Raw genomic sequence first — 12,863 nt, forward strand, 5'->3', positions numbered from 1 at the left:
GAGAATCGGAACACCAAATACCAGCATAAAAATGGTGTAAATATTATCCAGATCACTAGATATTTTTTGAGAAATCTCATTACTCTGGACAGAAAAAAGAAAATCAGAGAGAAATGAAATGACATTTTGCGATGGCAATTTTTTGTAATAAATCTGGAAAAATGGTTTTACTTCTTGATGGGCTATAAGAATAGATGCGAGTCTAGAGATACGGAAAGTGGGTGCTAGCACTCTCGATCTCAGAATCGGAAGTTGCGAAGAGAAATTAATAGGACAGGTCGAGAGATCTAGATACGAAAAAGATTGAATAAGTACATGTTGCCATTTTCATTTTTTAGAAACTTCAAAAGAAAAGAAAGAGAGAGAATATTGTAGAAATTGATCGATAGATGCAAGTTTGGTTGTGATCTGATTAGAAATATCTGTCACAAACTTAAAAATAAGCTGCCACCAATTTTCAAATGCCAAGCCGATTATCCTTTTATAGACACTCTTTTTCGATTAATCATTGTTCTAGTCTCCCGAAAATTGACAGCTTTCTTCAAAACTTTTCGAGATTGAACATATATTATTTAGATAAAATGCTGCAGCAAACGAAAAAGAACTCCCGAGAAAATTCCCGACAAAGGAAAGCGCGGTGCGGTAAAAATTGGGAAGATCTGACTTAAAAGGAAAATATGCGCCTTGTATTCCTCTAGAAGTCTCTATCATCCACCCTCTTTTCCTTGTATCTGGATGACATTCGGAATGCATATAAATCTTTCGTTTTCTGACTCGCGCCGTTTTCACTTCTTTTACTCACGAAAATTGGTGTACTTATTCCATCTGTTACATGTTCTCTTTTTTGCTTTGTATGAATAAGATATTTTCAAAATTACCAAAGTTAGAGTGTCTTCTTTCAGTTCTCTATTCCCACATCCTCGTAAATCTCTCAGTTATTGTTTTCCTGAAGTCTTCTAGTCGATCAAGATCAATTGGTTAAGATCTTGAAATGATCTTTTCCCATTTCTTTTTTTTCTAGAATCTATGCTAACCGCATCTCCGGAAATGTTGATTTTTCTACAGGACTACACACGCATTGTTTTCTGCCTTCTTCAGCTTCCTCTCTACCAATTTAATATTTACAGATTGAACCTTTGTGAAATGATAGGAATGGAGAAACTTCCATTTTCATCGAACCGTTGTCACCCTCCATTTATACCCGGACACTTTTCTATGATGATATTGTCAATTGTCAGTAGAATTTTACTGATAATCTTCTGTGCTTCATCTATAATAATGATGTATTATTCGTATAATAGCGATTACGGTACTGTTGGGCTTCCAACTGATCACAATTTAAAAAGGTTTAGTAGAAGTGTCATCTGATAAATATTTTTTTATTTTTCAGGATATCTAAAAATGCGTCAGCTATCTCAGAATTTAAATATGTACGGCCAGTGACCAGAGTGAAGAAAGGAAATAAATGGATCGTTGTGACAAGTATAAGCTATCCGACTGAAGATGTCAAAGTAAATCAACGTGCTGAAAAACAAAAAAATTGATAATATTACAGAGACTCGCATCTATTGAAGACTGGAATTTAGTAGTTGTTGCGGATACCAAGACACCTATTGATTGGAAGTTGGATGACGTTCATTTTTTATCCGTTTTATATCAGAAAACATTACGTAAGCAGGAATGAAGCAGAGTGATGACTCATTGAACAATTTCAGCATTTTCGTTGTCTTATTCACTTCCTTACAAGTCTTATACAAGGAAAAACATAGGATATTTGTATGCAATTGCTCAAGGAGCCGAGTGGATTTACGATACAGACGATGACAATAAACCTTATGATAAGTGACAATTAAAGTAATACTCAATTGAAAAAAAACAATTTTAAGACGAGGACTGGACCAATTTGATTACGATGAAATCATATCGGGAGTACGGTTTCAAGTGAAAAATTCCGAAGCTGGAGTACTGTAAGTGAACAATTATAAAACTAATTTATGAACTATGCGATTCTCCAGGGAACGTCTGTTCAATCCATATCGTTTCTACGGAATGGATCAGATGTGGCCAAGAGGGTTTCCATTAGAGCACATAGAAAAACATTCAAATGGAAAAGAGCAGCAGGCACTGTGCTATAAAATGAAGAGATCAGCCGTACAGCAAGGACTAGTTCATCATGATCCAGATGTTGATGCTGTTTATAGGTAAATAGAATTTGCGAAAATTGAAAACTTGAGTTGATTTGTTTTTCAGACTGCTGCATGCAGATTCAAAAAGTGGATTAGATATTAAGTTCAACACGTTTACACCTCCCATCACATTATCAGTAGGAACCTACTCTCCATGGAATTCCCAAAATACTTTGTTTCATAAATCAGCATTCCACACATTATTTCTTCCGACAACTGTTTCTTTCAGGTAGTTCGTTTTTAATTTTACCGATAATTCTCCCTTTTTAGAACAACAGACATCTGGAGATCATTCATTTCCCAAAAAATTCTTCATTTATCCGGATTAACTGTTTCATTCGTACCTACCAATGCTATTCAATTTAGAAATGCCCATGATTATTTGAAAGACTTCAAAGATGAGAAACAAGTATACGAAGATTCGGGAAAAATGATTGAGTTTTTGAGCAATTGGAAATGTTCGAACGGAAATAGTTTGGAAGGGTGCATCAATGACTTGTTGAAAGATTTAGTCACGAATAATCTTTGGGATAAAGAAGATTTCAAACTGATGTCATTTTTCTTGAATGATCTGAAATATATGGGGTAAGTTTTAATGTTGTTTCAATCAGAAAATCAGTGAGATTTTCTAGATTCGAGTTCCCCGAACTAATCGGAGAAAACTATCAAGATCCATATACTGCATCAAATAATGAAGAGGATAGAAATGTGAATTGCAGACGGATGAATTTAGAGTTTGATGTTGTGGATCCGCGAGAATATCAACACCAGAATGTATATAAAGCGGAACAAAAATTAAACTACTTTGGAGACTTGGTTGAATGGTGTAATGAAGCAGGATATCACAGTAAAATACCGTTTGAGTCATCCCATAGAAACTGTTATTTTCTAGATTTATCAAAACAATTTCCATCTGCCAATCAACTTGCCAAGAAGCATGACGAGTCGTATGTTTTGCAAAAGGACAAAGATAGTGTGAGTCAATATAAAACCTTTGTCATTTTCAGATTTCAGATTATGAAAAAGTGTAATTCAAACTATTGTTTTCAGGTACTGATTGTTGTGAACAACTATCCATGGAAGTACGGACATGGAATAATTCAACGACTCTATCAACCCTACTTTGCATCTGTTGTATTCTGTGGTCCCTGGTATCCTGATTTAATAATTGAGCAAGATAATTTCACTTCAACCATCAATCCAATCAACTACATCCACATAAATCCAGTTGAACTCAGAAGAGGATACTATGGATATCACTGTGTTTCTCTTGTTAAAGAAATGAGATTCAACAACGTGAGAGGATATTTTGTAATGTCTGATGACGCCATTTTCAATCTTTGGCAACGAATTGACTATTCGAGAGTTCATAGTGTGACTGGAGTCAATCATGAAAATGACCCTGCTTGGTGGTTTAATCGTGACTACGGTATGCTTTATTTAAATGGAAAACAGGACTTTGTGACTCGCAAGATTGAATTTACAGGAATTGTTGCTGCGCGAAAAATTGTGAAATCAATAAACACTAACTCTGACCCAAAAGTTTCGGAGACATGGAAGAGGTTTTCGGATGGACTTGAAGCCAATGGATATGTCAGAAAAGGATGGTCTGTCAATCAGGAAATGACATCGGGAAGTGGAAGAAGTGAAGCAGATTTGTAAGCTTTCGAAACAACCCTTGTTATTTGAATTTCTTGTTTTCAGCTTTTATGTTCCGAGTTCTGAAATTAATTATTTTGGAAGTCTAATGAGAATCTTCTACCAACACAACTTTTTCTTGGAGTTAGCAATTAACAAGTTCTTGAAATCAGTTCGTCATCAAACGTAAGTTAACATCATACAATATCTAGCAACCCATCTCATTTTCAGATCGCTCATTCGTTCTTCCAGTTATATCTGGCTTGAAAAACGGGATCATTGGGCAGAAGTGTACAATAAAAATATGGTTGGTTTCCATCCAGTAAAACTGAGCAATTTCCAAAAACCCGGTGAAAAAAGAAAAAAGTATTGTGAGGCATTTCTTCAACTTTGGTTCGATATCATCTTCGGAGGATCCCAAAATTTTACAGTAAAAGCGGAAGACGATGCGGATTTCAAAAATGGTTAACTGTTATCCCTTCTCCTATCTTGTTCTGTTTTTTTCAGAATTTATTTTACGTGTTGGACTGTTTTAATTGAATAATAAATGACGAAACTACAAAAAAAGCAATTAGAAAATAAAAGCGCTTACATCATTAAAATAAATTGATTCAAATAGAAAGTTGGTCAAAAATACCAAAGTTGAGAAGCACTTTCTTCGCTACTCGAATAAAACCTTCCTCGTAATTTAAAAAGTTCACTATGTTCGGCTTTTCTTTTACAATCCAGCGAAACTTCCGACCAAATATGTAGAACCAACCTTCCTTGTCGTGGCTCAACAACCAGTAGTTGTTTCTCATCGAATGTCTGCGTGGTCTCATTCTCTCGGCCCCATATCCAGTATCACGCCACCTTTGATTACCTGCTGGTCTGTTGTTCCATGTCGAGTCTGGAATATTAACTTTTAGTAGACGCAATGCATGACAGTTCTCTCCGCTAGCTTCTCGTTTCCCGAACTTCTCTTTCTCTTCATGGCCCAGTCGTCCTCTCATTCTCACCTTTCCAGAACATCTTCTCATTTGAATTCCTTCCCAATTTGCTTCCAAGGGACATACACATATTCCTGTTTCCATTTCCCGATTGACATCTGTTTGCAGTTTGCCCTTTCTCTCCGCACTGGAACATTCTCTCTTTTCACTCCAGCATCTTTCTGGAACCTGCCTTCCACCACAACGATAACATCTTTTTCTTCAGGCTACCTGCGAATACTTTCACTTGGTTTTTCCATATTGTCCACTGCGTTTTGTTCTCTTGATCGCCAATATTGTATAGCTACTCAGTTGTATTGTATTTATTCATGTTAAAAATTATCAATATAAGAGGCGAGAGGCTAAGAATGAGTCCCTCACGAGACCATTCAAAGGGTGGGTTCAAAGTGAAAACGCGGGGCAACAAATTAAAAGAATAGCCGGTGGAGGAGGGAATAGCACAGTAGTATAGAAAAAAAAAATATAAAATACATTTTGAATATAAAATAGAAAGTATTACGTGGAAGTGTGGTTTGAGAATAAAGAGTAAGCTCTAATGTGTACTAGTCATAATTAGAGTACATTATTCGGAAAGGGGAGTAAATATGAGGTCTGGGCTGTGACGGCGTTTCTTAGGGAAACAGTCTGGGAGAAAAAGTCAGAGCTATTGGGTAAAAACTATATTCATAGGACGGCAGGTAGAAGAGGAGAACCGGACGTGCGAATCTAGCTTCCCGTTTTTTTTTTCAATTTTTCGATCAATATCAATTGACTACGATTTTGAGATGATCTTTTCCAATTTCATATCTTTTTCATAGATTCTAATCTAATCGCATCTTCGGAAATGTTCCGTTCTCCTACAAGACTACACACGCACTGTTTTCCTCCGTTTCAACCCCATTTGTAGCAATTTAATATTTACAGATTGAATTTTTTTTAAATGATGGAAACAGGAAAACTCACAGTTTTAATTTTATCTGATCGTTGCCGCTCTCCATTCTTATCTGGAAACTGTTCAATAACGTTATGGCCCATTGTCAGTAGAATTTTACTGATAATCTTCTGTGCTTCATCTATAATAATGATGTATTATTCGTATAATAGCGATTACGGTTCTGTTGGGCTTCCAACTGATCACAATTTGAAAAGGTTTAGTAGAAGTGTCATCTGATAAATATTTTTTTATTTTTCAGGATATCTAAAAATGCGTCAGCTATCTCAGAATTTAAATATGTACGGCCAGTGGCCAGAGTGAAGAAAGGGAATAAATGGATCGTTGTGACAAGTATAAGCTATCCGACTGAAGATGTCAAAGTAATTCAAAGTGTTGAAAAACAAAAAAATTGATAATATTACAGAGACTCGCATCTATTGAAGACTGGAATTTAGTAGTTGTTGCGGATACCAAGACACCGGTTGATTGGAAGTTGGATGACGTTCATTTTTTATCCGTTTTATATCAGAAAACATTACGTAAGCAGGAATGAAGCAGAGTGATGACTCATTGAACAATTTCAGCATTTTCGTTGTCTTATTCACTTCCTTACAAGTCTTATACAAGGAAAAACATAGGATATTTGTATGCGATTGCTCAAGGAGCCGAGTGGATTTACGATACAGACGATGACAATAAACCTTATGATAAGTGACAATTAAAGTAATACTCAATTGAAAAAAAAACAATTTTAAGACGAGGACTGGACCAATTTGATTACGATGAAATCATATCGGGAGTACGGTTTCAAGTGAAAAATTCCGAAGCTGGAGTACTGTAAGTGAACAATTATAAAACTAATTTATGAACTATGCGATTCTCCAGGGAACGTCTGTTCAATCCATATCGTTTCTACGGAATAGATCAGATGTGGCCAAGAGGGTTTCCATTAGAGCACATAGAAAAACATTCGAATGGAAAAGAACAGCAGGCACTGTGCTATAAAATGAAGAGATCATCCGTACAGCAGGGATTAGTTCATCATGATCCAGATGTTGATGCTGTTTATAGGTAAATAGAATTTACGAAAATTGAAAACTCGAGTTTAATTGTTTTCCAGACTTCTGCATGCAGATTCAAAAAGTGGATTAGATATTAAGCTTAACACATTTACACCTCCCATCACATTATCAGTTGGAACCTACTCTCCATGGAATTCCCAAAATACTTTGTTTCATAAATCAGCATTTCACACACTATTTCTTCCGACAACTGTTTCTTTCAGGTAGTTAGTTCTCTTTTATCACAATATTTTTCTCTTTTAGAACAACGGACATCTGGAGATCATTCATTTCCCAAAAAATTCTTCATTTATCCGGATTAACTGTTTCATTCGTACCTACCAATGCTATTCAATTTAGAAATGCCCATGATTATTTGAAAGACTTCAAAGATGAAAAACAAGTATACGAAGATTCGGGAAAAATGATTGAGTTTTTGAGCAATTGGAAATGTTCGAACGGAAATAGTTTGGAAGGGTGCATCAATGACTTGTTGAAAGATTTAGTCACGAATAATCTTTGGGGTAAAGAAGATTTCAAACTGATGTCATTTTTCTTGAATGATCTGAAATATATGGGGTAAGTTTTAATGTTGTTTCAATCAGGAAATCAATGAGATTTTCTAGATTCGAGTTCCCCGAACTAATCGGAGAAAACTATCAAGATCCATATACTGCATCTAATAATGAAGAGGATAGAAATGTGAATTGCAGACGAATGAATTTAGAGTTTGATCTAGTGGATCCGCGAGAATATCAACACCAGAATGTATATAAAGCGGAACAAAAATTGAACTACTTTGGAGATTTGGTTGAATGGTGTAATGAAGCAGGATATCAGAGTAAAATACCGTTTGAGTCATCCCAAAGAAACTGTTATTTTCTAGATTTATCGAAACAATTTCCATCTGCCAATCAACTTGCCAAGAAGCATGACGAGTCGTATGTTTTGCAAAAGGACAAAGATAGTGTGAGTCAATATAAAACCTTTGTCATTTTCAGATTTCAGATTATGAAAAAGTGTAATTCAAACTATTGTTTTCAGGTACTGATTGTTGTGAACAACTATCCATGGAAGTACGGACATGGAATAATTCAACGACTCTATCAACCCTACTTTGCATCTGTTGTATTCTGTGGTCCCTGGTATCCTGATTTAATAATTGAGCAAGATAATTTCACTTCAACCATCAATCCAATCAACTACATCCACATAAATCCAGTTGAACTCAGAAGAGGATACTATGGATATCACTGTGTTTCTCTTGTTAAAGAAATGAGATTCAACAACGTGAGAGGATACTTTGTAATGTCTGATGACGCCATTTTCAATCTTTGGCAACGAATTGATTATTCGAGAGTTCATCATTTGGTTGGTGTCCATCACGAAAAAGACCCTCTATGGTGGTTTGTTGATGACTACGGTATGCTTTCTTTAAATGGAAAACGGACTTTGTAACTCGCAAGATTGAACTTGCAGGAATTGTTGCAGCAAGAAAAATTGTGGAATCAATAAAAACAAACACTGACCCAAAAGTTTCGGAGACATGGAAGAGGTTTTCGGATGGACTTAAAGCCAATGGATATGTCAGAAAAGGATGGTCTGTCAATCAGGAAATGACATCGGGAAGTGGAAGAAGTCAATCAGATTTGTGAGTTCCCAAAAAAAAAACAACCCTTGAAATTAGAAATCTTGTTTTTTAGTTTCTATCTTCCGAGTTCTGAAATTGATTATTTTGCAAGTCTGATGAGAATATTTTACCAACACAACTTTTTCTTGGAGTTAGCAATTAACAAGTTCTTGAAATCAGTTCGTCATCAAACGTAAGTTAGCATCATAAAACCTCTGGCAACCCATCTTATTTTCAGATCGCTCATTCGTTCTTCCAGTTATATCTGGCTTGAAGAACGTGATCACTGGGCAGAAGTCTACGATAAAAACATGGTTGGTTTTCATGCAGTAAAACTGAGCGATTTCCAAAAACCGGGTGAAAAAAGAAAAAAGTATTGTGAGGCATTTCTTCAAAATTGGTCCGATATCATCTTCGGAGAATCTCAAAATTTCACGGTGAAGGCGGATGACGATGCGGATTACAGAAATGGTTAACTGTTGTTTTTTTCTCCTATCTCGTTTTGTTTTTTTTTTCAGGATTCATTTTACGTGTTAGACTGTTTTAGTTATTTTAATAAATAAAGAAATATTAAATAGAAAGCTGGAGAATACTGTCTTGATTTTCGGATGATAGTATCAGCATTTATTATAATTTCAAAACCTACCGTGAGCTATTTAGACCAATGTTAGGACGATCGGATAATTTTAGACCGGACTATTCTTGAAATTCTGTGATTGATCGTATCGCATTTCTACCTCGACGAAGAGCCTCTTTTTCTTACACACGGCGCAACTACGGAACTTTTTTGAAATATGCTGTGCACAATAATGTACTGATTCAGAAAATTGTGTTGCCGTGAAAACTATATTATAACTGCACCTGTAATAGAACTGTACCTGTATTATATCGGCTCAAAATTTACCATTAGTATTCCCATAGAAATTTCCCATGATTCTGAATAAAATCATCGTGATTAGAATAGCAATAAAAAAGTTTAGAAAAGTTTTTTTAGTGAGTGAGTGTCAAAAACCCCAAAACTTAAAATGGCAACCTTCTACATTAAATAATCATATTAGTGAGATTAATAAGAAATGTTTCTAGTTTTCAAGACTTCCGATTCCAAGATCAAATGACATATTCTCGAAATGATCTTGTCCGTTTCCTATCTTCTCTTCTTGATCTATTGGAATTGTATAGTAGAACCTATTATTCGTTTTTCTTCAAGCTAATAGCTACAAATTCAAAATAAAAAGGACAGCTTAGCATGCTTCATCCTCTTTGCCTAGTCATGAGACTTCTCGGAAATTATTTGCAAATTCTCATAGTGGTCCTTTTCCTAGTTTCATACTATTGGGTTGTTCAACAGCCTTCTGATGATTTTGGTAGGTTTATCCTTTTTTTAAACTCAATAACAAAACAAAATTTCAAGATTCGGAAATACCTATTGAGCGAATTGTTAAACTTTACGAAAGAGTGATATCAGCTTTGCGAGAGAACAGTTCAGAAATCTGTGAAGGAACCTTTAACTACTGTAGACGTCCCGAAACCCGTCATATAAATTGCGGAGAAGTTTTAAGAGGAAATAAGGTTGGTTTTCAAAAATTGTGTGCTCCCACAGAATAATTGTTCAGACGTATATATCCACCATAACTGGCGAGAACCGGATCCCACTTGTATCCAACCCGTATCTCAACATGACATGCCCTCAGATTTCTAACAGAATCCGACCAAGTTATGAAATGAATCCATTGAAACTTGGTGGCATTGCATTTGCTAGAAATGTTTATACTGATTACGAACTGATAGAAAAACAAGTGCAGATGACGTGGCATCCAGAGAATCGATATTGTTTCGTGGTAGATATTGATGCGGACATTCATTTTATCTGGAAAATGATTCAGCTTGTGAATTGTTTTGAAAACCAGATGACCATGTTGCCAGGTTTGTTTTCGACTTATGTAGTATCACCGTAAATTCATAAAATATTTCAGTCACTCTGTACATGGATATTGCAGGCCATAATCAGAACCTGGCTCACACTCAGTGCATGGGGTCACTGCTACAGTACCCTAACTGGAGCTATCTAATGCTTCTTCAAAATCATGATATCGTCACAAAGACTGTGTATGAGTTAGATAGAATTTTCGAAATAATGAATGGAGCTGCTGACATGGAAATTGAAAATGATACTCTAGATGGAAGTTCGAGAAGGTTCAATTTCAATCCGAAGAATCTGAAGTTATTCAGAAACGGTCTTTTTGAGCAGCAGATGTTCCATAATTTTCTGTTTTCAGAAACCGGAATTTCTGAAAATAACCTCAAAACTCCTGTGACCCTCGTATCTGGTAGTGTAGCAGCTTCCTTGTCACGTGAATCTGTGCAATGGCTTATTGATACAACAGATGTGACTGTGTTTACTGAGCAATTGAACCGGACTGTGAGTTATTGAAGCAAGAAACTATATTTCGAAGTCAGTGGATTTCTAGGAGTATGGAGGTGACAAAAAGTTCATCGCCTCACTGTATACAAATTCTCAACTGGGAATGCCCGGCCACTTCACTTCAGAATGCATCAAACAAGGAGTTCCAGTCGCCCATTTTACTAGGTTTCTTTTTATTTTATCAAAGTTTTATTTTCATGGTTTCAGCATGAGTCAAATAGCAGATAATGAATCATATAAATGTGCAACAAAAACCACTCGACACAAGACATGTCTCTTCGGAATTGAGGACTTGAAAGCAATCGCAGAGATGTCGCATTTGACCTGGAACAAGGTTGGTCAAATGGATTTTTGTCCTCTACCGAACTTTTGAAACTATTTCAGGTGTACCCATCATTCGATTGGTCTATCATTGATTGTACTGCTGAACTATTGTTCAATCGAACGTTTTTAGGACAAGAGAATAAAAATTTTGATGAGGATTATTACATGAATTCAATATCGGTTTTTATCTGCTAATAGTGTTCTCTTATTGACTCTTATTTTCAGGTGGAGTATCATAGGAACAGAAACAATCCGGGATACAAACTGAATTGCACATCAAATCAGAAAACAAAAAGATATGAAGATTACTTATGATTCCATCTTTTGCAATTTTTAGTCAAAAGTTGTGATCTCTGATTTAATAAATTGTATTTCTCTGTTTTTCAATTGTCCGCTTGTGTCTATCAATGAACATTAGCATACAAATTAAATTTTCTCATTCTTTTTGATATTTCCAACCTTTGAAGCAGGTGGTATTTCTCACTAACAAAACCTTTAACTCAGCTGAAAACTATAAAATTGCTCGCTTCATTCCATAATTCTCATTCTCAATGAATGTATCACTCCTCGCCTCTCCTCAATTTTATTCAAAAACTCTGTATGTCATAGGATTCCTTTCCTTGCCTATTCATATACTCGGCGGGTACTGTATTCTATTCCAGACACCTGAATCTATGAAATCTGTCAAATCGAATCTGTTGAACATGTATTTTTGGACTACACTTCTTGACGTGTATCTCAATTTGTTGACTCAACCATTTCTGTGCCCTCCACCCATTGACGGATTCGCAATGGGTCTCTTGAGTCGTGTTGGAATCAACTTGCCGCTTCATATTTATTCTGGAATCACGATTGTGGCCCGTAAGCGAATCACAGGTAGAGAGAATATTTACAAATTGCAAATGAAATTTCAGTAGTCGCAGTATCTGTTGTCTCCATTTTCGAGAACCGTTTTTACTTGCTCTGGGCGAAAGGAACATGGTGGAAATTTGTCAGATATCTCATTCTGATTGGAGATTATATTATTGCTGTCTTGTTTTTTGTTCCAAGTATTTTAGGAATTCCAGAGCAAGAAACAGCAAGAAAGGAACTTTTTGAAGTAAGAGCTTGAAACAAAAACATTGTGAACGTCAAAATCCAGATGTATCCTCACATCCAAGCCTTCGACAGTCCCGAAAACCGAATATTCATTGTGGATCTTCGCAAAGACAACGTATACATGATCAGAACTGCCTGCACCATAACATATATTGTTGGACAGGGAGCTATTTTTGTTATCTTGTTACAGTACAATATAATCCGTGCAATCAAGGGAATGACGATATCTAAAAGTACTGCAAACATGCAGAGAGCGTTTTTGAGGGCACTGTATCTGCAGGTATAACTGGTTTGACTGGTGAGCTTGGCATTGATAACTTAAAAATTTTAGGTTGCTATCCCATTCTTCATTATGGTTGTCCCTCAAATCATCATCGTGTTTTTTGGAATTTTTATAGAAATTCAACAAGAAACTATGAATGTTTCGTGGATTGTTACATCAACACACGGTGCTCTTGCAACTGCAACAATGCTATACGTACAGAAACCTTATCGAAAATTCTTGAAATCGAAATTATCTTGTTCACAGAGAGTTGAGCAATTTGTGAGCGCGACTACCGGTGTAAAGTCTGTTCTGTAAATATTTAACAAAATTTGTTAAA

The 12,863-nt window shown here is 35.8% G+C and overlaps 4 protein-coding genes across 4 annotated transcripts; all 4 read left to right on the forward strand.

The window, feature by feature from the left end:
• Nucleotides 1–1,278: 1,278 nt before the first annotated feature.
• Nucleotides 1,279–4,293, forward strand: GCK72_019746 (uncharacterized protein; the record flags this gene model as incomplete). Its single annotated transcript, XM_053733200.1, has 13 exons — nucleotides 1,279–1,346; nucleotides 1,391–1,511; nucleotides 1,556–1,670; nucleotides 1,716–1,842; nucleotides 1,887–1,967; nucleotides 2,016–2,201; nucleotides 2,251–2,415; nucleotides 2,553–2,771; nucleotides 2,819–3,033; nucleotides 3,079–3,161; nucleotides 3,237–3,844; nucleotides 3,891–4,010; nucleotides 4,056–4,293. 13 exons carry the CDS (start codon nucleotides 1,279–1,281, stop codon nucleotides 4,291–4,293), a joined length of 2,346 nt encoding a protein of 781 aa, XP_053582113.1.
• A 1,580-nt stretch (nucleotides 4,294–5,873) lies between these two features.
• Nucleotides 5,874–8,893, forward strand: GCK72_019747 (uncharacterized protein; the record flags this gene model as incomplete). The annotated part of the gene is made up of 14 exons (XM_053733201.1): nucleotides 5,874–5,941; nucleotides 5,986–6,106; nucleotides 6,151–6,265; nucleotides 6,311–6,437; nucleotides 6,483–6,563; nucleotides 6,612–6,797; nucleotides 6,847–7,011; nucleotides 7,148–7,366; nucleotides 7,414–7,628; nucleotides 7,674–7,756; nucleotides 7,832–8,210; nucleotides 8,267–8,438; nucleotides 8,491–8,610; nucleotides 8,656–8,893. 14 exons carry the CDS (start codon nucleotides 5,874–5,876, stop codon nucleotides 8,891–8,893), a joined length of 2,289 nt encoding a protein of 762 aa, XP_053582114.1.
• Nucleotides 8,894–9,663: 770 nt separating this feature from the next.
• On the forward strand, nucleotides 9,664–11,478 carry GCK72_019748 (uncharacterized protein; the record flags this gene model as incomplete). The annotated part of the gene is made up of 8 exons (XM_053733202.1): nucleotides 9,664–9,781; nucleotides 9,829–9,986; nucleotides 10,031–10,340; nucleotides 10,391–10,836; nucleotides 10,886–11,004; nucleotides 11,047–11,173; nucleotides 11,224–11,343; nucleotides 11,389–11,478. The coding sequence occupies 8 exons, from the start codon at nucleotides 9,664–9,666 to the stop codon at nucleotides 11,476–11,478; spliced, it is 1,488 nt and encodes a 495-aa protein (XP_053582115.1).
• A 236-nt stretch (nucleotides 11,479–11,714) lies between these two features.
• GCK72_019749 (uncharacterized protein) lies at nucleotides 11,715–12,841 on the forward strand (the record flags this gene model as incomplete). The annotated part of the gene is made up of 4 exons (XM_003098573.2): nucleotides 11,715–12,024; nucleotides 12,078–12,262; nucleotides 12,305–12,541; nucleotides 12,593–12,841. The coding sequence occupies 4 exons, from the start codon at nucleotides 11,715–11,717 to the stop codon at nucleotides 12,839–12,841; spliced, it is 981 nt and encodes a 326-aa protein (XP_003098621.2).
• Between the last annotated feature and the right edge of the window lie 22 nt (nucleotides 12,842–12,863).

This window comes from Caenorhabditis remanei, chromosome V (genome assembly GCF_010183535.1).
Source record: "Caenorhabditis remanei strain PX506 chromosome V, whole genome shotgun sequence".
Classification (NCBI taxonomy): domain Eukaryota; kingdom Metazoa; phylum Nematoda; class Chromadorea; order Rhabditida; family Rhabditidae; genus Caenorhabditis; species Caenorhabditis remanei.